The following is a 25,609-nucleotide window of genomic DNA, read 5'->3' as shown; positions in this document are numbered from 1 at the left end:
TCTCTGTGACTGGATGGAGAAATTCCCTGTGCCTTTCCTCACAATGATCTTGCACTCTCATATTTTCTGTCAGTAAACTTGCCGCACTCTCTGTATGTAGAGAATCCTGCATTCTGCATCTCCAAGACCACAAAGGCAGTTGTTCACCCACCCAAGTAGACCATCTCAGGGGATTAGGAGACCTTCCTCTTTTCCAGGGTGAGTCCTCCACATCTCCTCAGCGTCATAGCATCCCAGAGCCCCTTGTGCACCTGTCAATCACCAACATTGCTCACTTTAAAGCCAATGTGTGTCCAGAAGGGAAGGAGAAACTTGTCTTTCTGGATTGTCCTTCCTCCTGGCTTGGGTAACTCACCTTTCTCAAAGAAGACGGTGTCCTGAATCTCTGCTGAGACATTCCACTCCAAATGCCATACTAAATCCTGGGACTGTACCCATCCTTGTATTCTTGGACATAAAGCCTGGCTCATGGCTGGAGTTCCATGTGTCTTACTAACCACGCTAACCACTTGGTCCAACTTCAGCCAACTGATCAACCTTCCTTAGTCACCAACTACGCCCACCCTCAATCACAGACCTTGCAAACCTAGCACTCAAATTGCTACCTTACTTCAAGGACAGATGGTTTTCTCTATTAAATGGTTAAAGCACAAAGCATTTGATTTTTTAAAACTGTTGGCATTTCTTCCAAGTCCTTAAAAGCACTGACTCACCTGGAGCAGAGTAATTAACTTTTCAATCATCACATTGGTTACAATTGCAACACTCATATGTCTAACATACTTTCTGTCATTAGGGAAATAAAAGATTGGTTTTTATTAAGGCACTAACAGTTCACTGAACTGCAGTGCAGTGGGGAATGATAATTTGTATTGTTGAAAATATAAATTATTCAAAAATCATTAAAACAATTCTATTTTATAACTTTCAAATAGCACACATTAGTTGAAAAAATTAAAGCTAAAATTATACTTTGTCAGAAACTTTGGTATGGATTAGTGGGGAGGGGGACGTGGTGGCCATGCTTCATGGTGTCACCTTTGTCCCATCACCGGTCCAGTGGAAGCTCTGCCCACCTCATGGCCGGGGTGGCCTCTGCCCACTCTTGAAGCAACAAACACACTGGATTTTCCCACTACACTGCAAGTTCCCTACAGGCAAGGCCAAGTGCCTGAGTGCTGGGATCACAGGTATGCACCACCGTACCCACTAGGTAAGCACTCTACCACATGGTCCACATCCCTAGATCAAGAAGCTGTTTTAAACAGTGGCGTTTTACCTGGCAAACACGGAGCGCTGGTGACGCCTTTCCTCCCATGTCTAAGACGTTACCCACCCAGGTGCAGCACCCTTTGGGAGTAGAGTCTGCTCTTCGCACTTCATTAGAAAAGTCAGACTCTGTCTCCAGCTCTGGCATCACTTGTTTGATCTGAATCCCATGCCTGCCAAGGACCTGTGGAATTCAGAAAGAAGTGGCCCTTGTGGGAGTGTGCAGATTGTAACCTGCACAGGGCACCTCAAGCGGTATAAGATGCTTCATACAGAGACACTTGATGAATCTGTACCCCAAGAAGTTCTGTGATAGGGAGAGGGATAGGCCAGGCAGGCAATGCTCCCCTACCCCAGGACCATACAGAGCAGCCTCACCTATCTATCTTTTCCAAATGTTTCCAAGAAAGATCTTATTTGGGAAAAAGATCCATGGCTAAAAATAAAACTAAAAATCTGCTGTTCTAGATAAAGCCAAAGAGTGGGTGGGAAGAAACTTCTATCTACTAAGCACTTGCTGTGTACTGATGGGGTAAGTTTTAAGCATCATAAAATAATTGCATCTAACCTCTGCCCCCTGCCATCTGTATCAGATAGAGCCATCCCATTTGAGAGGACACAAAACTGAGGTTCAGAGAAGGGAGTCCTCAAAGCCAGCAGAGTCAAGAGTCCTGTCATGATTCCAGGGCTATAACCTACAAACTATCCATCTCTAGAAGTCCGTCACTCCCCAGCCAGCATTCTCTCCTGCCTCTCTCTCTCCTTCCTCATCCTATTTTAAGTCTTCCCTCAGTCATTAGCAGTTACAGATCAATTAGCTCATTACTACTCAGAGTCAACAAACCTTTGTTGACTCAATGATTTTCCTTTATTAGAGAGTCACTTGTTGAGCATCAAGTCAGTCCCTAGTTCTGGACACATTTCTAGAACACATGTCAAGTCATGGCCTCTAACAGCAAGGGTCTCATTGACTGCTGGGGAAAAATACAGAAACCAGTAAAAGGGAACCTTAAAAATGGTACTGTCTATACCAGGAACAACGTGGGGCCAGGTACGGGGGAAAGAGTAGGGGACAGGCACTGTCTACTGTTAGTTTTATGATATCTAATGTTGATAAGTTTTTTGAGCACCCTGGGATAAATCCTATTGCCTAGAGCATTATTCATGCCTTGGGGAAGAAAAGAGCTCAGTACCAAAGCATACCATCCTTCCACTTCCTGTTTGGTCCCCAGTGGAGACACCACTGTTCCAGGAGGTAAAGTACACTGAAACTCATTGGATTTCTTTATTTCATTATCCCTGAATAATAATTGACTTGAAATACATTTAGCCACTTAAAAAAATCTGGCTCTTAAGAGTAATTCTATGCCTTGCTTCTTAGAGGTCCCTGTCCTAGCTAAGCTAGAGAAAGATATTGTTCTGCTGTGATTTCTTGCTTACTTCAACTCTTCTTGCATTTCTGGTTGAAAAGAAATGTGAGCATTATACTGACCTTGCTCCTATTTTCTAATCCAATAATAACCCACCAACGGTGTCTCTGACAGTGGCCAGACAGGTTCATATTCAAGCAAGAAGACCAATATCCCCCCTTCTTCTGCCTTGTCAATGACCTCAAACCAGTCTTTTCTTCCCAATTTCCCACTTTCCTTAAGCAATCCAGCCTCCACATCCCTCCTCTCCAAAGTGCTCTTGCCTTTCAGAGTATAAGCAATAAAAATAACTGTCCTGATAATAAGCCACCAGTGAGGACAAAATACATAGCACAGAGCAGACATTGGCATAAACAAGCTTATGCGTAAGTGCCACTGGAAAGCAAAATAAAGGGCAATTCACAAAACAGTGTCTGTTTCCAAACGCTGTCAAGGTCCATAAAGAATACAAGCTCTGGAAATTTATTTGTGGGATATTATTTGAATGAAGGAAAAAGTAAAAAAAGACTTCTTTTGGTATGAAAAGAATAGCAGATAGTTGGAGCAGGAATGGAGCATGGCTGAGAAAATTACAGGTCACTAAAAATGATCATTATGAAATCCGAGACATGGCATGAAATACGTTACAGGTATATTAAGTCAAAAATAACATAACTGGGTATACAGTCTGTAAAAGCATCGGTTGGTGTAAAGACAGTGGGATCATGGGCAATGCTTTAAGATGCTGCTAGACGTTACAATATTGTCTTTACTGTGTAAAAGAAATAAAAAGGGAACCAGGAAACGAGTCCCCAGCAGACAACTGTCATCATGTAAAAATGCTCCTTTTCAGGAGCAACCGACAGGTGGTTAAATGTGAATATGGATGTCAGGTCTTATTTGTTTAGTTATTAATGTTGACTACTTCCAAAATTAAAATTAATCTCTGTAATGGTTAGTGTTAACTGCCTTCTTGTAAACAATCTAGAATCCCCGGGAGATGAGCCTTTGGGCATGTCTTGATTATGTTCATTGATGTGGAAAGACCTGTCCACTGTGGGTGGCACCATTCTCCTGCTGGGACCCTGTGCACATGGAGAGGGGGTGCTGAGCGGCAGCATACCTCCATCGATCTTTGCTTCTTGACTGTGGACCGCATATGACCACCTGCTTCAAACTCCTGCCACCTTGACCGTCCTGCCGTGATGGACTGCATCCTTGCACTGTGAGCCAGAATAAACCTTTATTCCTTGAGTTACTTTTGTCAGAGTATTTTCTCACAGCAACAGGAAAAGAAACGACAGCACTGTCTGAGGCGGGAGAGAACGACAGGGAACCTGCAGGGGAAGGAAGGTAACCTTCCACTCCTCTGGAGCCTGGCTGATGCCTGGCCAGCTGACGGTCAAGAATTTCTACACAATTTACAAATGTTACTGTGAAGACACAATATCCCTTTTAGGATGAGATATTTTCAAGTAAGAATGTTGACGTAGCAATCAACCATGCTTAAGGTCAAACAGTATCCAGCCCAACTCCTTTCCAAGATGTGAGCCTGCAATTTTCTGGGAATATCACAAACAAAACCAAACTTGTACTTACAGTAAAGATATCTTAACTTCCTTGCAGTCCTCGTAAACCAGGGTTTCACCTTAGCTATAATCTCAAGACACCCCAGGAACCACCTTATGATCTCATTAAAGTTCCTGAGCCACCCTTGGAAATGGAATCACTTCAGATGCCAGCCAAATCATAGACATGGGCGTTGTAAAGATATCCAAGAGTGACCGTCTCTAACCCTTTCCCTAGCACCTCTTTCTATTAACCTCATGCTTAAACATTTCTATGCTAAAATTTCTTCCCAATGAACTCCATTTCTACTTCATAGTGAGTCCTTGTAATTCTTTTTTGTAGCAAAGCCAAGAATCTTGTCTTTACCAGAGAAGGGGATCTCTAAAAAGAACTCCTCAGGCTGCTGCAGGGAGCAGCATGGAGTTGTGTCTCTGGCCCACACCCCACTGACATGGGCCATTTCCTTAGCAAGCTCTACTCTGATTTTACATGACTGCCAATAGGTAATTAGTACATGGTGAACGGTGCCAAGAAGAGGAACTGAAGACTGAAATAGTATGTGTGAGGGGGAGGGAACTGTGTAAGGGGTCTTAGCAGAGGCAACAACCAGTTCTCTAAGGTTGGAGTTTGGGCCTTTGTACCCTTGGCTTCTCTGTGTAGACAGATGTAGAGGAACTTGAAGACTTCTCATTTAAATTTAGAAAGTGCTAAGATTCTGCTGACCTTGCTGAGACCTGCTGAGCCTCTTCTCTGCACACACAACCCCTCGAGGTTGGAGTCAAACTGCATCTTCATAATTACCCTGAGGTGAGGAAGATGGAGTTTTCATATATATACGATAGAGGGGGAATTGGGGTCACCTCTTAGGATTCTCAGTCTAATTAATAAGAGAATAATGAGCTCAAATGGAAGCTTAAAGACAATTAGAATCCAAAAGAGAAACCCTCAGGACAGGCGAGCAGTGAATCTCAGCAGCTGCCTGAACAAAAGCAATGCCAAATCCAGCATGGAGGGCAGGCACATGGCAGACTAGCATCCACTTTGTGGGGAGGGGAGATTTAGAGAAAGAGTAAAGAAACCCAAAATGTTGGGCAGCCCAGAGTGTTAGGGAAAGCATGCTTGAAAAAGAGACAGAAAGAAGAAAAGGGGAGATTATGCTTTTCTACACTGCGGGGGGTGGGGGGGCAGGGATTCCAGGTAGGAAAAGTTCACCATCTCATCAAAGCCCTAATTATTCCACTTATCTTTTTGGCATGGCTTGAGGTGAACCTGCCTTCCTGAGGTCCCTTGGCCAGATGATTGACCAGCCCAACCGGAATGTTAGGTCTTCACCTAGGCCAGAGATTTTATTCTCTTGACCAGGAGTTACCTCTTAAGAGGCCTGTTTTGCTACTGTAAGGTGTGTGAGCCTCCTGCCTGCAACTCCCCCTTCCCCCAGGTGCTGGGATTACAGGCATGTGCTACCACACCCAGTTTTATGCAATGCTGAGGACTGAACCCAGGGATTCATACATGTTAGGTACACACTCTACCAACTGAGCTACATCACCATCCAAGATGGAGGGCTCTAAGGGGCTCTCACCATCTCTCTTAGGATCACTATCAGGTCATCCTTATTACTGTCACAACCCTGACTCCAAGCTCAGATCTGAGAAATGGTCTCATTCCCAGGCCTCACACTGGGTCATCCCTCACTTGTGCTATGTCACTAAGCCCTTCATTTGGGGACCTGCCAAGGCTACTGTCTACTTCCAGGCTATGTGCTCACTGCTTGTTGAGCATTCCACCTTCAGGCTAAGTTTAACACACATGTCAAAATCCCAATATCTCGTCACAATCCAAGATGGCAGCCACCTGCTGAGGGCTTTTCTAGGACTATACCTTTGTCCACTGACCCCTCCCTTCCTGGTGGACTTGGCTCTGTTCCTACACAGGGTGAGAAACTCTTTCAGTCTTGACCACACTGCAGTTTTCTGCCTGCTAGTTACCCCTTGTCAGGTACCATTCTTCAGTTTCCACATGTCTGACAAACCTTCAAATGCTAGATGGAAGATAGAGCCCAGGAGGCACGAGTCCAGGGTCCAGACTCACTTACAGCCACAGCGAGTTCCTTCCTTGGGTGATGACCCCGGTGAACCTGGTGAGGCGCCGGGCATCCACTTCAATCCACTGATGGAGGTCGTTCCTGCCTGCACACCATGCCCCATCATAAAAGTCGTTTTCGTTAATGCCTGCCTGGAAAGAAAAGAGGGTCCTCTTCAGAAAAGCCCTGGATTGAGGGTGACTAAGACGAATCCTTTCTTGAGACTGAGAGGCAAAAAGAAAGGACAGGAGAAAATGAGGAAGGGGATAAAGAAAAAAAAAATCACTCACTGTGCCATGAACTCCTGATTCTAAACCACACGAGGGAGTCGTTTTGTATTAACAAGTAGGAAATATCTCAATATAACATGTCCCTTCTTGCCCAGTGTCAAAGATGAAATTTAATGAGCTCCCTGCTACTCAATTATCCAACACCGAAACCAGCTCCTACCCACCTGCTATGATGGTTAGTATTGTCAACTTGGCAGGGTCTAGAATCATCTAGGAGACAAACCTCTGGGCATGTCTATGAGAGAGTTTCTAGGCAGGGTTAACTGAGGTGGAAGGATTCCTTTTAACTACAGGTAGCATAGTGTCATGGCTGGGGTCCTGGACTACATGAAAAGGAGAAATGAGTCAAGCACCAGAATTCATCAGGCATTCATCTCTCTGCTTCCTGACGGTGGGCACAATGTGACCAACTGCCTCGGGCTCCTGTTGCCAGACCTTCTCTACCATGATGGACTGACTGTGTCCTCAAACTGTGATCCCCAAATAAACCCGTCCTTGCTCAAGTTGCTTTTGTCAGGTATTTTGTCCCAGTGACAAGAAAAGTAACCAATACAACCACTCACACACACACCAGGTGCTGGGGAATCGAAAATGAATGGTTCTCTCTCAGAACCTCACCATGCATGCAGCAAGAAATATGTGGAAATAGAGAAGAATTAGAGCACAATGAGGCGGGAACTGTTCAGGGACTCTAAGCAAACTGCTGTGGGGGAGTTTGAGGATAGCTCTACTGAGTCGCTGAGATCACGTAGAAAAGCCCCAGAGACAGAGCAGCATCAAGATGGGCCCTGATGATTCAACGTTTACCTAGTGAGTATCTGCCCGAGTGTTTAACTTGTTTGAGGTGTTCACTATCAATCACTAGTATGAACAAAAGTTTTTTGAGATCTGCATTTCCAAAGTAGGTCAGATTTCTGCTCTGAAATTATCCCTACATTCTCATCATTTAAAGAGATGATTCTTTGACCTAAAAAAAAAAAAATGTTAAAAGGACATTTGAACCAAGGGAAGTTTTCCAGTTTGCTAACTCTCCTTCTGCATGAATCCTGGCCCCCACAAGGATGTAGCCAGATGAGAGATAGTACTAATATTAGAACAGTAACTTGGCTCATCCTCTCTGTATCTCTCAGCCTATCTCTCACAGTCCTCTCTGTCTCTCTCATCCCCTGTCTCTCTTATCCTCTCTATATTTCCCATCACCCCCCCCATCTCTGAGCACATTTCAGATCAAATTTTTGGGACAGCCTGGCTTTTAATGGGCAACACAAATGTGGAGTTCAGAGTACAGCAGACAAACAACCTGGCAAAGAATCCCAATAGCAAAGCCCTTCCCATCACCACGTGAGAGAACACAGTCTTGATTCAGAACTGAATCCTGGTCTGTGCATCCCTAGTGATTCCTGAAACCATCCTCAATGACCTTTGAAGTTAAAGGACAGAATTCAGAGATAGCACTTGTCTTCAACAAGCATTGTGGTCTCCAATGAAGATAACTTTCAAAAGCTACTGGTCAATACTCCCCCAGAAAGCAAGCTCTTGATTAACCAGCATGCCAAGGGCCAGATGGCCTCAGAGGTGTCTGGGATAAGCACCTAGGAGTTCTGCAGGTTGTCTCCTAAAATCATCAGAAGTCTGCACTTAGCCACTGTGTAGCTCTGGGTGCTGTTGCAGGTTAATCCTGAAGAAGTCAAGGTGTCTGACACTCAGCATCTCAGTTCTGAGCCCTACCAGGCAACAGGGAGGTCATGATGCCAGCCAGAGGGAGGGCTATAATTATACAACCACTTCCTCTGTGCATTTGAAGGCAATTATACTCCTAATGACAGAGATCTGCAGTACATTAACGACCTACATGTCACAACTCATGCCCTCTCAAGAAACCAGAATGTGCACTTATGTTTTTGTTGTGGTTCCCTATTCTCGTAAAAGCACTGGAGATTGGCATTTAGAACAGTTCCACTCATCGAGTAACATGAACCCTCCTGGAGCCTCTGCAATGCAGCAAGGATGGAAGGCGAAAGCCACATGCAGCCCTGTCTCCAGACGCTCAGAGCAGACTGAAGCCCACATGTGGCATCATGGTAACAGTCACTGCACAGGTGCTGGTAAGGAGTGTGTGCTCTGAGGGTCCACCACAGGCCATGAGTCCCAGCTGACCATTTGTACTCTGTAAAAACTCAGTTGATTTGCATAGATACTCTGTGCCTTGGTTTCCAAGTACCTGTCAATGTGGGGGCAATGATCATTTCTCATCAAGTCTGGGTTCAAAAATGAGTGCTTGGGGCTGAGGAGACGGCTCAGTTGGTAAAGCATGAGGGCCTGAGTTCGATCCCCAGCACCCATGAAAAAGCTGGGCATGGTCACACTTGTCTATAACCATACTGCTGGGTAGTGGGGCAGAGACAGGTGGATCCCCAGAACACAATGGCCAACCAGGCTAGCTGTGGTGGTTTGAATGAGAATGTCCCCCATAGGCTTCAAGTATTTGGACATTTTGTCCGCACTTGGTGGCGCTGTTTTGGGAGGTTTTAGAAGGTATTGTCTTGCTGGAGGAAGCACGTCACTGGGGGTGGGCTTAGAGAGTTCTTGAGCCTTGCTGGATGGCCAATCGAGCTCTGCTTCCTGTGCCTGCATTAAGATGTGAGAGCTTAACTTCTGCTCCTACTCCAGCCATCTCTGCCACCATGCCTCCCCGCCATGATGGATTCTGGCCCCTTTGGAATAGTAAGCTAAATAAACTCTTATGTCTTTAAGTTCCCTTGGTCACGGTGTTTCTATCACAACAGCATAAAAATGACTAACACACTAGCCAACTGGAGAGTGCTGGGTTCAGTGAGAGACCCCATTTCTAAACATAAGATGGACAGTAGCAGAGGGAGCAGTCCATCCAGTCAATCAGTGGCCTCCACACACACCTACATACACATGCAATCACATACATCCACCACACAAACATAGGCACACCAAAAACAAACGTGCTCCATATGTTAGTTATCAGAATATTTAAGGAGGAGAAATTTGATTAATACTGGCAACATGCAGAAATATGGGCAGTTTGTGAATTCTTTCAAGTTTTGCTGGATCCGGGAAATTACATTACTCTTAGAGTTCATTGCTGTCATGTCTCATACAACTTCAAATATCCAGAACAGGGCTACACAAACTTGGAAGAAAAAGGGGTCTGTGATAGCAGGTTCTCAACAGGAGTCCACACTGCGCTTCTGGGGGTCATTTGGCAATGCCATGCAACGTCTGAAGTCATTTGGGGCTGTCACCTCTTAGGGAGGAGCTGAGTGTCCTGGGGGATGTCAATAAAGACCTACAAATGCACAGAACAACTGTTGCACAGAGTACCCCCTGAGTGACACGTCAGAGACTCCTGCCATGGACCCTGGTGTAAGGCATGGTGGACCAGCACTGAGTGGTACTATGGCTCCAAAGTGCACACTGTGGAATCCAGAGGCCAGGCCCGTTGCCTGCTTCTCCCCCAGCATCTGCCAACCAGGGCTTGGAACTTCTTTTAAGGTCCCTGACTTTGCCAGCCTGTAGATGCTGCTTCTGCTGCCCATCTCAGATTTTCTGAGCACAGCAGAAAGCCAATTAAATGGAGCTTGGTGTTGGGGAGAGGAAAGTTCCTACTGGTGGAGATGACTCACTGGGAAATGGTACCCACCTCTGCAAAATCAATTAAGAACTTAAAAACGAGCATCCAAAGTGGTCACCAAATCACGTCACCACGTAATAAATGATGCTGGCAAATATGCCTCTGAGAAATCAGAAAACAAGAACATTCATCGCTATATTTAAGAAGCTGTCTGGGGACTGGGGTTGCGGCGGGGGTGGGAGGGGTAATAGGTAGACGTCTCAGCAGGTAAAGGTGCTTGCCACAAAGCCTGATTACCTGAGTCTGATCCCAGGACCCACAACAGTGGAAGGAGAGAGAACCACCTCCTACCAATAATTGTTCTCTAGCCTCCACATATGTGTTGTGGCACACGCATGCTCCCAGCCCTGCATGCATAAATAAATAAGTATAGTTTAAAAAAGAAGAAAACTGGGGCTGGGATATGGCTTAATGGTTAAGAGCACTGACTGCTTTTGTAGAGAACCTGGGTTCAATTCCCAACACCCACATGGCAGCTAACAGCCATCCATAACTCCAGTTCCAGGGGAATCTACGTCCTTCTTCTGACTTCCTCAGGCATTGCATGACATGGGTACACTTGCATACAGACAGACAATACACTCATACACATAAAAGAAAAATACTTAAAAAAAGAAAACTAAAAAAAAGCCTATTTAATAATAATTTGGAGAAATTTTAGTTAGAAATTGTTGAAACAAAAGATTTGATTCCTTCCAGGATCAGGTAGTATGGGAAACACCATTAACATAGTGTGATTCTTTCGAATTTGACAGCAAATTCTAAAGGCAATCCATTTATACTAGTTGTTTCTTTACCTAAAAAGAAAATCAATGCATCTAAGAGACTCAGTTTTTGAAAGTTAAATGTGGTAACAAGTAAGTCCATGACAAAGAGAACCCAGCAGGATCAGCTTCAGATGAGTCAATTGCAATGTCTGTGACAAGATGTTGGGCTAAACATGATAATTTCCCTTTGTTCTTCCCTCAAAAATCTTCCTGGGAAAGCAATATGCAAAATACTGCTTCAGTCTCTGGCAAAATTCAAAGACATTTCTATTTCCTAGATCGCAATACATGAAGACAGAAACCAGATGGAAACCTGTAGGGTACAGAAATGCAGAGCCCTAGGAGGCTCTCCAGGGAAAATCAAGTCCCACCAGAGCCTAGAGGAGCTGGAGTATCTTAGAAGGTGAGGTGAGGCAAGTGGGTTGAAGAGGAACTGCTTCTCAATGCACATAAGAAATTAATTAGGTTACCACCCCTCCAAGGCTCAGGGGCTTTCCTGCAAGAGGTTGGCAGAAAGAATGTAGGAGCCGGAGGAAGGGGTGGAGTGTTAACTGGAAATGTCCTCTGACCATTATGCCAGCAAGCTATAGTCACACTTCCCTCCCATGCTCATCAAGGAAAGGAGTGGGGAGTCAGTTACCCACCCAATCAGCCGACCTTAGCAGAATGTGGGGGGAAGGACAAAGGATATATAAGCCGAGAACACCAAGAGGCACCTCTCTCACAATTTTGCACAGTTGTCAGGAGGTCACAGGATCTGTATTTGAGTGTGGACTTTACCACACAGCCATAAATGTGGGGTGCCCACTTTTCTATAAATAAACCACTAATTTATGCTCTGTTAAAAAACTAAAATAAAAAATTAAATTAAAAGAAATTAATTAGGTTCTCCACATCCACTTCCCAGCTCCACAAAGGACTTGAAAGTTTTATATTTTACACACACACACAAAGAGAGAGAGAGAGAGAGAGAGAGAGGAATAAAGATGCTATGAGAATTCCCAGCGTCAGCATCTAAAGCTAGATGTGGTGAATATGACTTTAAAATTCTGAATCTTCGAAGATTTCTCATACTAGAATTTAATTCTCTGCAAACTGTCAATCCATTGTGATTGTAAAGTAAGGAGAATTTTTAGATTCACCTGCATAAGAAATAAAAATATAATCATCCATTTTCAAACAAAGTGCCTTAAGTGAACTTAGGTCCAACTACAGATGAACTGAAAACACTGGGCCCTTTCTAATGTTTGTTGGTCTCACTACCCCTACCCAAACTAGAAATTTAGAGGAAAAAGTTATTAATAGCCAAGATTGCCTAAGGACCTGCAGATGTGGCAAGGTCTTGTGCCCCAAAATTTTTTCGTTTTTTTTTTTAACTTTTACAAAAACTTTATTGAGAATTTCATACATGCATAGAAGGTGTTTTGATCAAATCCATGCCCACTCCCTCCCCTCCAACATTCCCCACTTCTGAAGAGGTAACCCTAAAATCTTTTAAGGATTAGATACAAGCTCCCAAATGCTTTTCACATTTTGACATTTTTGGCCTTTGGAACAGAGTGTGTTACTAACAGGCCCAAGGACATTTTGACTTTTAGCCTAGAAACTGGCCACATTTCTTTGGGGTCTTTTTACCCTAACTGCCTAGACGATTCCTACCTCCTATTCTTATCATGCCATCCTCTGAAGGGGTTACCCAAATTGCCAATAGGGAATAGGGACCCAGACTGCTCTGGCTTCTTCCATGTGGAAGAGGACTCAGGGTAAAGCAATTGTACCCCTTCAGTGGGTCTATCTAAAAGACTCCCAAACTGCATAACTCTTGTCTCTAAGGGGAAAAGAAAGTCCTTGAATCATGAGTGGAAGATGTGAAAGAGAAGTAAAGGCAAGAGTAATTAGCATTACAAGTTCTAGACAGGGAACTAGAAAAAAGTCAGAACAGGGCAATTTTCAAATGTTTGTATGAGAGTCCATTGGAGTTTCTTGACAAGGGCTTCCAAAAGCATCCCTCTGTTGGGTTCTTCCTCATTTTTCTTTTGTCTTCCAAGGCTGAACTAGTTGGCTGGGAAGAGTGGCTGGACACTCAGGTGAGGGTCCAGTGACCCTGCTTGTTGTGTCCCAAAAGTTTTAAAATACACAGGAGATAAAGCATAGAGATAAATCAACAACATGGTCTTTGTTGAAAAATAGATCAATGTGACAGGTAACATGTAAGAGTATATACCCTGATTACTCAGCCCATGAGGAAAAGGAAGGGACCTGTGTGCAGGTTTATAAAAACCGTTCTCTGCACTGTTGGTGAAACTGCCTCTCTATCTGAGTCTGTGCATAACTTTTATTTGTAAAATAAAGTACCTTGCTTTCATTACTCTGAGTCTTCAGTGATTTTTTTTTTTTAAACTGGGGATTGGTCTTTGTTCCTCACAATCACCTCCTTAAAAGTTTTATCTCTCATGTACCATTTCCATGAAGCTACTAGAGGATCTTGTTAGACAAAAATTAGAAAGACACTACAGGTCTGATAGAGAGGAGCTGAGACCAATTACCCTCAGACAGCTTTATTAGGAGAGTAATTAGTACTGCAGGAGGTACAATGGATTTCAGAAGGAAGAGAGCCTTCAGTTCAAGAGAACAAAAGAATTTCTGACTCTCATAGGTTTCCAAGGTGTGGGGGAACTTCCATGCCACATGACCTAGCCTACTTGCTAGGAGGCAAATAGGTACTGGGTAAGAGAATAATGTTATTTCTTAATTTTATTTTATGTGTATGAGTGTATTGCATGCATGTATGTAAGTGTACCCACATTGTGCAATGCCTCTGGAGGTCAGAAGAGGGTGTCAGATTCCCCTGGAACTGGAGTTATGGACGATTGTTAGTTGCCATGTAGATGCTGGGAATCAGATCCAGGTCCTCTGTGAGAGCAGCCCATGTTCTTAATTGCTGATCCATCTCTACATTCCCAAGACAGTAAAGTTGTAATTCAAGGGTCCCTTGGGTCTGGGTGTCAGGGTCAGGCTTATTGCTGCTGTAAGAGTTGGAGGGACACTACAAGGCTTCAGTTGATTTCTTTTTAGCATCTAAACACACTATACCTGGAGAGGCAAGAGACTGGGGCTACAGAGGCTGTGGCCAGGTCTCCCCAAGGCTGTGGATTCTGGTTCTCTTAAAGCAGCAATGTCTTCAGTAGTGACCTAACAGAGGTACTCCATGAAAGAAAGGCAGAACGGCCAAAAAATAAAGAGGCAGTCCAGAAATCAAGGATTCCAACACAAGAGAGCATTCTCAGAATGATGAAATTTCCCAACAGCAGCTGTACAGATGACACACTGAGCTACCAGGGCTCCTGCAAAGATGTCTACCTATGGAAACACTTCATGAAAGTTCCAAACAGCCTTGGGTTCAGAGAACACGTACTGAAGGTATTTCACACACAGCCCAGTGAAAAGTGGGAAAGACCTTTCCAAACATCTAAGCAGTTCTAGGAAAATAAAGTCAAGAAAGAATATAAAATGAATATTCTTGCCTCAAAATTATTTCTTGGCTCAGTATGAAGTAATATTTAATAAGACATAAAAAATCTTGAATATATATACATACATATATACATATATGTATATACACATATATTCAAAAATTGAGACACAGGGGCTTGTGAGATGGCTCAGCAGGTAAGAGCACTTCATATGTTTCGCTGAATGTGAAACGTTCCCTGAAGGCACGAGTGTTTGAAATCGTGGTCAGCAGTTGGTAGCGTTGTTTGGAGGAGCTATGGAACTTTTAGGAGACACAGTCTTACTAGAGGAAGCAGGTCATTGGCAGTGGGTTTTAAGGGTCTATGGCCTAACCCAACCTCCATTTCGGCCTGTTTTCTAAGAGTCGGTGAAGATGTGGTCTCCCAACCTCCTGCTCTGTCTGCCTGCTGTCATTCCACCATTCCAAGCCCTCCTCTAGGATCATAAATCCAAATAAACTCTTTCTTCCATAAGTCACTTTTGGTCATGGTGCTTTATCACAGCAACAAAAGGTAACTGATGCCGTTGTGTAAGCCTGATGACCTGATCTTGAATCTCAAAACACATGGTGGAAGGAGGGAACTGATTCTAAAAGTTGCCTTCTGACCTTCATACATGAACAATGGCACACTCACACCTGTACTCACATGCATACATCATACACACACATACATATATGCACACACATGTACCTCTCTCTCAGACACAACATAAAAGAGGAGGTAATATGTAGTGGATTATTCTTATTAATACTGAGAGAGTAAAGGCCTCATCAACAAATGAGAGTGCATAGGGAACCAGACAACATCTAGGGGATAAAAATGAGCTTATAGGCTCATCTTCCATAGTGAGAACCTGAAAGACAAAGATTTATAAATTAATACTTATTAATATGTACATATAGTTTCTAAATACTTAGATTCCCCAAGAAACAATTAAAAGCAGTTAAAAACAGTCACTCATTCAGGATGCTGATGGCAGTCATGGGATAGAATGTAGGATGCATTGACAGGATGAATTTTTTTTTATTGCTGTTCTGATCCTTTTAAAACTGATCTCTTTATCCTGCTTGTTTCTAAAACTGATGTTTAAAAAAATCCATGTTAGGGGCTAGAGTGATGACTCAGCAGTCCCAGGATGCTCTTGCAGAGGACCCAGGTTCTGTTCCCAGCACCCACATGGTGGCTGACAACCATCTCTAACTCCAGTTCCAGGGAGACTTAATGCCCTCTTCTGACCTCAACTGGTATTGCACACACGTGGTGCACATACATACATACATGCATGCAGACAAAGCATTCATACACATAAAATAAAAATAAATCTGAAAAAATACATATTAATTTTAAAAGGCAAAGAGGAGGTACACAGATGTCAGGTATAACTAATGAAAAGGTTATTGCTTTTTCATTTACTTCCAGGGGTCTACAGAACACCTCCTACAGGCCAGGCATTATGCAAAGTGCTTTGCAGAATGAAATCACTGAGCTGTGTGCCCCCTGCCCCCCAGCCATCCTCAGCTGCCTTTGTTCAGAAACATCTGAAAGCAAAAATTTTATAGCCACTTTTGAAAGAGATATATCTTTGCCCTCGAAATTGTTATTGAATACGTTAAATCTGTAATGAAATGCTTCTCCTAAAAAATAAAAAACTATATTTTTTAAAGAGATATAATCATCATTTGTCCTAAAGTGTGTTATAAGAATAAATTGCTAGTAAGTTATATTAACATAAAAAAAAGTCATAGCTAAGCGACTATGAGCATTCAGCAAGTCTAAGACAATAGACTTTCCAGCTACCACTCTACAGACTATAGCCCAGGGCTATTTAGAAACAGAGTAAAATGATAGCTATATTTTAAAATATTTTCTAGAAAAAATTAGAAGGAATGGTGACTTCACGGGTTCCCAGTGGGTGATGACCTTTGTTTGTGGGCAGGAATACCTAAAATGTTAGCTGTGCCCTTTGATTCATGAAGTAGCTAACCTTCCATAAAGTAGCCCTAATGTTGTCTGAATGTCTTCCCTCCATAAAACTCTGCAACAGACCTCTGAGACAACCCTTTGATAAACCCATGAAACAGCTCATGTTCCCAAGGGCTGGAGAGATGGTTCAGCAGACAGGAGCATTTGCTATTTTTGCAGAGGAGCTGAGTTCAGTTTCCAGTGCCCATGTTATCAGAGATCCACAAGTGCCTGTAACTCCAAACTCCAACTCCAAGGGATCTGAGGCCCTCTTTTGACTATTGCAGGAACCTGCACACATGTGGCATATATATATATATATATATGCCCAAACACATACATAAAATATCAATAAATCCTAAGGGAAAAAAAAACACTTTTTAGCTGCCAAAAATCAAAGCACCACTACCCAGGACAGACCTTGACCACTAAAGTCAATTAAAAAGAAAGGCTCACTAATTTTTAAAGCCATTTTAAACTCAAAATTAATTTCTTAATTTTTTTCTTGCATTATCCAAGGAAGCCAGTAAACAGCTAGAGACTAAACTGAAAACATTGAATAATAAAATCTTTTAAATTCATTCGAAGCACTTATTTTTTAATATCTTATTTATTATTTTATTTTTTATGTGTATGAGTGTATGTATTGTCTGCATATGTAAATGCACCCGTGTTGTGCAACGCCCATTGAGGTCAGAAGAGAGCATCGGATTCCCTGGAAATGTAGTTTCAATAGTTGTCAGCCACCACGTGGGTGCTGGGAACCCAACCCGGATCCTCTGTGTGAGCAGTCAGCGCTCTCAACCACTGAGCCATCTCTCCAGCTCAGCACTTACTGTTTTTAAAAATAAAGACAGTCATTGAAAAAGAAAGTAACTGTATGCACATCAACTTTCTAATTCAAATCAACTAAAATTGGAGAATTGCTTTGGCCATTTAAATTGTATGCACGTGGAGTCATTCTCAGCACAAACAATCACTTTGTTATTCATCAAGGAACATCAGAGTGAATACAGTCCCCTTGCCCCACCCAGGCAGCACAGCTTGATGGAGTCCGCAGGGTCCTGCCTCAGGTCCTGGTTCTACCTCATCCTCTGCTCAGTCTCCAGCTACAGCAGTTTTTTACTGGAGTCGGTAGGGTCAGAGCCTGGGCCTTGACAGTCCTAACAAGCTAGGCATAGTCATCACCCTCCAAAGGCCAAAGAAAGCAACAAGAGAAAACCAGAGAGGAGGTTTATTCAATGTGGCCACATAAGAGGGACAAAAAAGAAAATCCACTCTCCTCGTTTCATTTCTTGCTGTGATAAAATACCCTGACAAAAAGTAATTTGGGGAGGGGGTAGTTTATTTCTGCTTATAATTCCGGGATACAGAACATCACGTGAAGAAGTCAAGACAGGAACTTCAAATAGCTAGTCACATCATATCCGCAGTCCAAAGCACCCGTGAGAGCCAGCGCATGCACACTGCTCTCTTCTTTACTTCTGTCCAGCTGGACTTCACTTTTCTTCCGTTCAGGACCCTGCCTAGGAAATGGTGTCACCTACAGCGGGCTGGATCTTTCTACCTCAGTCAACTTAGGACAATTTCCCACACGCCAACTCAGTGCAGACAATCCTTCATTGAGACTCTCTTTCCAGGTGATTCTAGTTTGTGTCAAGTTGACAATTAAAGCTCATCATTACAGCCATAACCACCCCCCCCCCCACACACACACACACACACACACACACACACACACACACATATTCAAATTTGGTATTCTGACATGAGGTTTAGGTTAAGGTAGACAGTCCTGATCAAGTTGTGGCCCCGCCCACCATTGGCTCAGATTGTCTGGCTCCAATTTCTCCTGCAAAGTGGTCTAAGTTATCAGAACTATGTGAAATGGCTTTCTGGGAGACAAGCTCTCCCTCTGGCTGGCACTGGGCATTAGTCTTCCAGCTTGAGACTCCTGGGGAAATTCCAATTTCTTCCATTGTCTTAATAGTCTTGCTAGCCAAGTGGAGGGGTACAAGGGTCTCTTGAGAATCTTTTCTGCCAGCACAGTTAGAGCCTAGCCTGTCTGTAAAACGCAGCTGAAATAGAATCCCTGTCTGAGAACAGCTGGGAAGGCTACACAGTCCCCAGGCTAAATACTCTGTAGACCACACAGCAGAGACTGGAAGCCACTGGGGGAGCAACCACGAGCCGCTCCACCATATGTGCACACCGGCTGCAAGCCCTGACCAGTTTGCTTTATGATAGAACCAAACTTTCCTTCTATAATAGGTAAGCTTGGTCCATTTAGCCCCTTGACAGATGTTCTTTCCATGAGTCATCAACTTTGCTTAGGCATTCTATTTTGGGATTCTGTTTTATCTTTAACTGTTGACCTGTTTTCTTTGCCTGACAAGCATCTTTCCTCGGCACATTTCAACAGTCTGCATCTCTGAGTGAGTGATTTAGCGGATGTAACACACTTAATTACATATTTTTTAAGTTTCTATCAACTCCCCACTCTGGCCAGTGATGGCATCATTATTTCTATCTCTTGCTCCTCTTCCTTTGCCGCGGTCTAATTTTGTTTATCATGTTATTCTTAATATTCGCTTTTATTTGTTTTAATTTTAAATAACACCTTTGCATACTTATAGGGTATATTTATAGAACTACAAGTTCAAAGCATGAGGATTGGATCATATTTAAAGCCCCCTGCATCATTTCTTTGTACTGGAGACATGTTAAAATTCTCTCTACCTCTATTTTGAAATATTCACTTAATCACAGCTGAGGTCGGCCACCCTTCTGTGCTATGGAACACGAGAAGCCAGGCTCCCATCCAACTTCACCCTGTGCCCTCTTCCCGCCCCCTCACATCTCTTTTCCTGCTGGGCTCTGATCACCACTATTCTAATCTCTACTTTGTTCAGATCAACATTTTAGCATCTACAAGTGATGGAGGTCACAGGGCGTCTGTCTTTCTGTCTTGACTCATTTCACTTAATGGTCTTTGGTTCCATCCATGTTGCTGCAAGTAATAACATTTCATTTATATGGCTGAATAATATTCCACTGTGGAAATGCTACAGTTTCTCAATCTATTCATCTGTTGATGCACATTAAGGTTGGGTCCACATCACGGTGGTTATTTATGGAGCATGCTGCGATAAACAGAGTCCAGATGTCTCTTAGATGTACTGATTTCAACTCTTCCAGCTATAATATACTCAGTGTTCATGACTGCATTCATTTCGATGCTGTATAGTACACCACCATGTGCACATACAAACAACTTTCCTGTTGACTCTGGAGGGGCCTATGATTGTTTCCAGTGCTGCTGTGACTGTACCATGTGCACATTTTTTTGTATACATGTGCGTGCATTTCTGTTTGGATACAAGAGGGGATCTGTTAGGTCAATGGGTACAAGAATGTTTGACTTTAGTAGGTACTGCCAAGAAGATTTCTGAGTGGCTATGATATGTTTCTTCCCCAGTACTGTATGGAAATTTCTATTCTACATTGTTTTATACCTTTGCACTTACTCATCCTGTTTTTCAAAGGCATTCTGACACCTATGTCCTACCTCACTGTGGTTTACATTTGTATTTGCTTGATGACTGATGGTGACAAGCACCTTTTTTGTATTGGCCTGGGGTTGCCCCATAGTCTCCTTGCAGTGTCATCCATGGGGGTTTTGCTCGGGTTCCTTAGGCCCAACAGGGCCTTTGCATACACAGTTCCCACTGGTCTGCCAACTCTTAGAGGGACAAACACAACTTCTCATCCTGCTTCAGCTCTCCCCCAAGCCTCCCAGCTTCAGGGTGGTATTCCATGCTCTGCTGTGAAGTAGGTTTTTAGTACAGAACCATCCTACTGAATCATGTCCCCCCAAAAGATGTACACCGGTCCCAGCCCTCACTTAGAAATAGGCTGCTGCAGGGCTGGAGAGTTGGTTCAGCTGTTAAGAGCACTGGCTGGTTCTGTTCCTAGCACCCACATGGCAGCTAACAACCATCAGTAACTCCAGTTCCAGGGGATACTTTTTAAAAATATTTTATTATTTTTATTTATGTGTCTGAGTGTATTGCTCATATGTATATAAGTGCACCCATGCCATGCACTACCCATAGAGGTCAGAAGAGGGTGCCAGATTCCTCTGGAACTGGAGTTACAGACAGTTATTAGCCGCCATGTGGGTGCTGGAAACCAAACTCAGGTCCTCTGCAAGAAAAGTCAGTGTTCTTAGGTGCTGAGCCATCTCTCCAGCCCCCTTTTAAATAACATTTTATTTAAATAAAATAAAATTATAAATAATTAAATATAAAAAATTAAAATTTTTTTTGTCTTTTTGAGACAGGGTCTCCTTGTAGCCCCAGCTGTCCTAGAACTCACTATATAGACCAGGCTGGCCTCGAACTCACAAAGATCCACCTGCCTCTGCCTCCCAAGTGCTGGGATTAAAGATGTGCACCACCACACCTGGCAAAAATATTTTTTTAATATTATTTATTTTTTTAGAAGCATATCATTACAGCTTTAATATGCTCAATAACAGTTTCCAGAGCAAAGATACAGCTCTTTCAAAAGTGGCTATAAAATTTTTAGGTTCACTGTTGAATTAATAGTTATACAATATTGAACTCAGTATAAGCCCTGTAAGACATAAATTGGATGACTTTTTAACCTTTAAAAAAGATCTCCATTTCATTTTAAAATAAACTGTTTCTTACAGAAAGACTCATTGTTTTTGCTACTAACACTGAGATGTTGATGCATGCATCTCTAATCTGTATGTATCTGATTATTTCTAGCCATAATCAGTTGCACTCAGATCCTTGGCGCCTGTGTATGTCTATAAAATCATTGAGTAGATTTCAATGGTAATGTTTATCACCTCTACTAATTAACATGATGTAAATTTTTATGTTTCCTCCTCAAATATAATACATTTTTAAAAATTTGTTGATTTGTGTGTGTGTGTGTGTGTGTGTGTGTAAAATATAAATATAATACATTTTTAAAAATTTGTTGATTTGTGTGTGTGTGTGTGTGTAAAATATTTTTAAAAAAGAAATCAGCTGCTGCAGACGTAATTACTTAAGTCAGTCTGGAGTATCATGGGCTCTAAATGCAAGACGGCCAATGTTCTAAATGGTTGGAAGATGTGGACCCAGAGACTGACTGAAGGAAAGAAGGAGTAGAGGGTGGCAGGGAGGAGACCAAGCAAGGAGGCAGGACACGGAGTCATGCACCAGCTAGCGAAGCAGCAACCCAAGGCCACCGGGAGCCGGGAGAGGCAAGCAGGGGTCATTACTGGAGATTTCTGGAAGCCTGGCACTGTTGACATTTCGCTGCAGACTGAGAGCCTCTAGAACCAAGAGACAATGTGTGTAAAACTGCCTGCTCTGTGCTAGCAGCTGTGGGAAAGGAATGCTTGCAGTCCTCTGCTCCTAGGCAGTCACTGCGGGATGTGAACTTTGGTAACTCTGTCTCCCATTAGACGATTAGAATTGCAGGTGAGAAAGCATGGGGTCATCCTTGATTCTCGAACGCTCACATCCCACATCTAAATATCACTCTCCACCATCAGGAAATCTTTTCAAAATACTTCCAATTCCGCCACCCCCACCACTCCTGTATCGGTTGGAGATAATACTGCATCTCATTTGGGGTACTGATTTCACCCCGTAACAGGCCTCACTGCTAAGACACTGGCTCCCTTAGACAACACAGAAATTAGTCAGATCCTCTTTGTGTGTAAGCCAGACTAGGTCATTCTTGAGCTCAAGAACATTCTGTGGTCCCCTCATTGACATGAGGGTAAAAGCTGAAGTCCCTCCAGTAAGCTCCAGGTCTCCTGTCATGTCTGAGCCTATGCCACCTTCTTCCTGATACCCCTCTTCCCCAGTGGCACCCACCTTCTACTGTCCCTTGGTGATACCAAGACTGTGCCCAGCCCAGGACTTTTGCTCAAGCCATCCCTCTGCCTGAACACTCTCCCTATAGCTACTCTGCTCTCTGATGCTCTTCAAGCTGACCTTGACCCCAATAAAGTCATCAAGATCTCTTCTAAGTGCAGCTGCCCCGGCCCTGGGCTGGGCCTCTGGACTCCTGATAACATATATCCAGGGTTTCACAGTTCCTCTGTCCAACAGTTCCTTATGCTGCAATTTCCAATTTCCGTCTCTGAAACAGCCATTCCTCCAAGGGCTCTGCAGACTGAAGGAAGTACTAATTTCAAGAAACTGAATGTCACATTCAAGGAAAGTTTACTCAGCAGAGCAACAGGCTCTGCACCTCAGCCAGCTGATGCTGCAGGTCCTTCATGATCTGTGATTCCTCAGCCAAACACCTTTGGGTACCATGGCTTCCTTGTGGCCTGGTTGCAGCTCCTGTGTTCATGATGGAAGTGGCCTCTGTCTTCTCCTCCTCCTGCTCCTCCTGCTCCTCCTCTTCCTCCTCCTCCTCCTCCTGTTCCCCCTCTTCTTCCTCCTCATCTTCCTCCTCCTCCTTTTTCCATCTTCCTCTTCTTCCTCCTCCTCCTTTTCCTTCTTTCCTTCCTCTCCCTCTTCCTCCTCTTCCTCCTTGTCCTCCTCCTGTCTTCCTCCTCCTCTTTCTCCTCTTCCTCCTCTTCCTCCCCTTCTTCATCCTCTTCCTTCTTCTGCTCCTCTTTCTTCTGCTCCTCTTCCTCCTGCTGTTTCTCTTCCTCCTCTTCCTCTTCCTCCTCCCCTTTCCTCCTCCTCCTCCTGTTTCTGTTCCTCTTCTTCCTCCTCCTCCTTGAACTCCTGATTCTTCTGTCTCCACCTGAAAAGTGCTATAACACAGGTTTGAGCCACCATGCACCACCAGGATTGAAGCTCCTTGAAAAGAAAATAAGAACAGCTTGTGGTCATCATTATGATAAATATTCATGCTGAATTTTCCAAGGGAGTTGTCACTTAAAATATTCGGTTCTGTTATTACTATAAAAATCCAAATACCTCAAATTCCAGTGTTTTGGCAACCAGTACTGTCTCCCAGACTGTTGCTTGATGCCAGATGCACAACAAAATCCCTTTTTGGGAGCAGACAGGATGGCATGCCTTGACTCGGAAATGATGATTCTCACTGGTATTATCTTTGCCTGTGTGCCGCCCATGCACAGCAGCCCCCACTGTACCGCAGCCCCCAGGAAGGACTGATGGAGTCACAGCAGGTCTCATGAAGCCAATAACCAGAAACCAGTGGAGGCTGAGCACCAAGAGACTAGAGCAGGGCTGGAGGATCCGGCAGGCCTCAGGGTCGAAGACTTGGCTAAGGGTCCAACCATGGGCAGGCATGGGATGTTCAGCTGGGAAGCTGCAGAGAAACAGAGATCCAGTCTCTTCTTGCTAGGAGAATTGTAGTCTGCCCCAAGTACAGCAGGGCCAAAGGACAGAAGGCTGCAAAGCAGCAGGTGTGAGTGAGGAATCCAGCCATGGGCTCTTCACACTGGTCCAGGGACCAGTAAGATAGCTAAGTGGGTAAAGGCACTTGCCACCAAGTGTGAGGACCTGAGTTCAAGACCCAGGACCTACTTGGTAGAAGGTGAGAACTGACTGCTACAAGTCCAGGACATGGACACACACCAGTTCCCTCTCTCTCTCTCTCTCTCTCTCTCTCTCTGTCTCTCTCTCACACACACACAAAATGAATAAAAAAAATTTTAAAGTTCAGTTCAGTATCTGAACCTGACTTCCTGACCTGAGTGTGCACAGAAGACAAATACATCAGCTCACATATGAAGTCAAGTGAAAAGAGGATCCAACCCCTGAACCCCAGTATCTGCATAGACATGCTCTGTAGACCCCTTTAAAAGCAGATGGCACTGGTGCTGGGGACCCAATGCCTACAGGCACACTGTTACATCCATACTCCTCCTCATGAAAGGCATACAAGATTTGACCTATTGCAGGCCAAACTGAGCCATCTCTAACCCACATGACGAGACATGGGCCACCGAGTGTCAAACACCAGGACCAAGTCATCACAATGGGGGAGGCAGAAGTTGGGTGGAGGAGAACCTACCAGGCACCATGCCTTTCTAATGACCTCAGAACCTTGTCCCTTTCGTGTGAGCTCTGATGTGAGGCCAGCTTCCTGACCATGGGAAGAATCTGTGATGATGTCATAAGTCCCAGTCACAGACTCTCAGGAGTTGTCTTCTGCTTAAATGTATGTCAGCCCTTCCTAACTTTAAAGCAAGGACACATCCTAGGGGCTGGAGAGATGGCTCAACAGCTAAGAGCACTGAATGCCAGTCCAGAGGATCCAGGTTCAAGTCCCAGCACCCACATGGTGGCTAACAACTATCCTAACTCTGGTTTCAGGGGAATTTGATGCCCTCTTCTGATCTCTGTAGGCATTGCACAAGATGGGTACACTTACATACATGCAGGCAATACACCTATAGACATAAGAATTGATAATAATAAATAAAGCAAAGACACAACTAACCGTCTATCTGGCCACATTTGACAAAGAATAGTCTTGGGCTAGGCACTGAATCCAGAAGTGTCCAACCCAAGGCCCCCAGGATGGGACAGCATATACTTGTTTATTTTACATGACATTGTGACATGATGTAGCCATCTACAAAGTTCATGCTCAAGAACCATGTAATTAAGTTACAAAATTCTTTAAAATCATGTAATGTTTTTAAATAAGTTTATAATTATCTTTTTATATATATTTTATCTATTGTTTTTATTTTATGTATATGAGTGTATTGCCTATACATATGTAAGTGCACCCTTCTCGTGCAGTGCCCAAGGAGGTCAGAAGAGGGTGTTGGATCCCCTGGAACTATAGTTAGGATGGTTCTTAGCCTCCATATGGGTGCTGGGAATTGAACCCAGGTCCTCTGCAAGAGCAATTAGTGCTTTTAACAGCTGAGCCATCTCTCCAGCCCCAATTTATGATTTTCTATCAGGCTGCATTCAAAGCTATCCTGGGCAGAATGCAGTCTGTACTGCACGGGCTGGACACCTGTCTTTAAAGTCTTAATAGTGAGATGGAAATGCGGCACTTGAAATGGCAAATGTCGTCACATCTGCTTAAGTGTGTCAGCAGTGGGAC

General features: G+C 43.7%; 1 protein-coding gene across 1 annotated transcript in view; it reads right to left on the bottom strand.

Annotated features, from left to right (window-relative positions):
• Cpxm2 (carboxypeptidase X, M14 family member 2) overlaps positions 1-25,609 on the bottom strand; it is a 122,250-nt gene that overhangs the window by 58,261 nt on the left and 38,380 nt on the right. The window contains exon 4 of the mRNA XM_008827249.2: positions 6,343-6,482. Coding sequence (XP_008825471.1) covers positions 6,343-6,482 — 140 coding nt within the window. The remainder of the gene's footprint in view (positions 1-6,342; positions 6,483-25,609) is intronic.

This window comes from Nannospalax galili, unplaced genomic scaffold (assembly GCF_000622305.1).
Source record: "Nannospalax galili isolate Female #2095 unplaced genomic scaffold, S.galili_v1.0 scaffold31, whole genome shotgun sequence".
In the NCBI taxonomy this organism is placed as follows: Eukaryota; Metazoa; Chordata; class Mammalia; order Rodentia; family Spalacidae; genus Nannospalax; species Nannospalax galili.
This window is presented reverse-complemented; position numbering and strand designations above follow the sequence as displayed.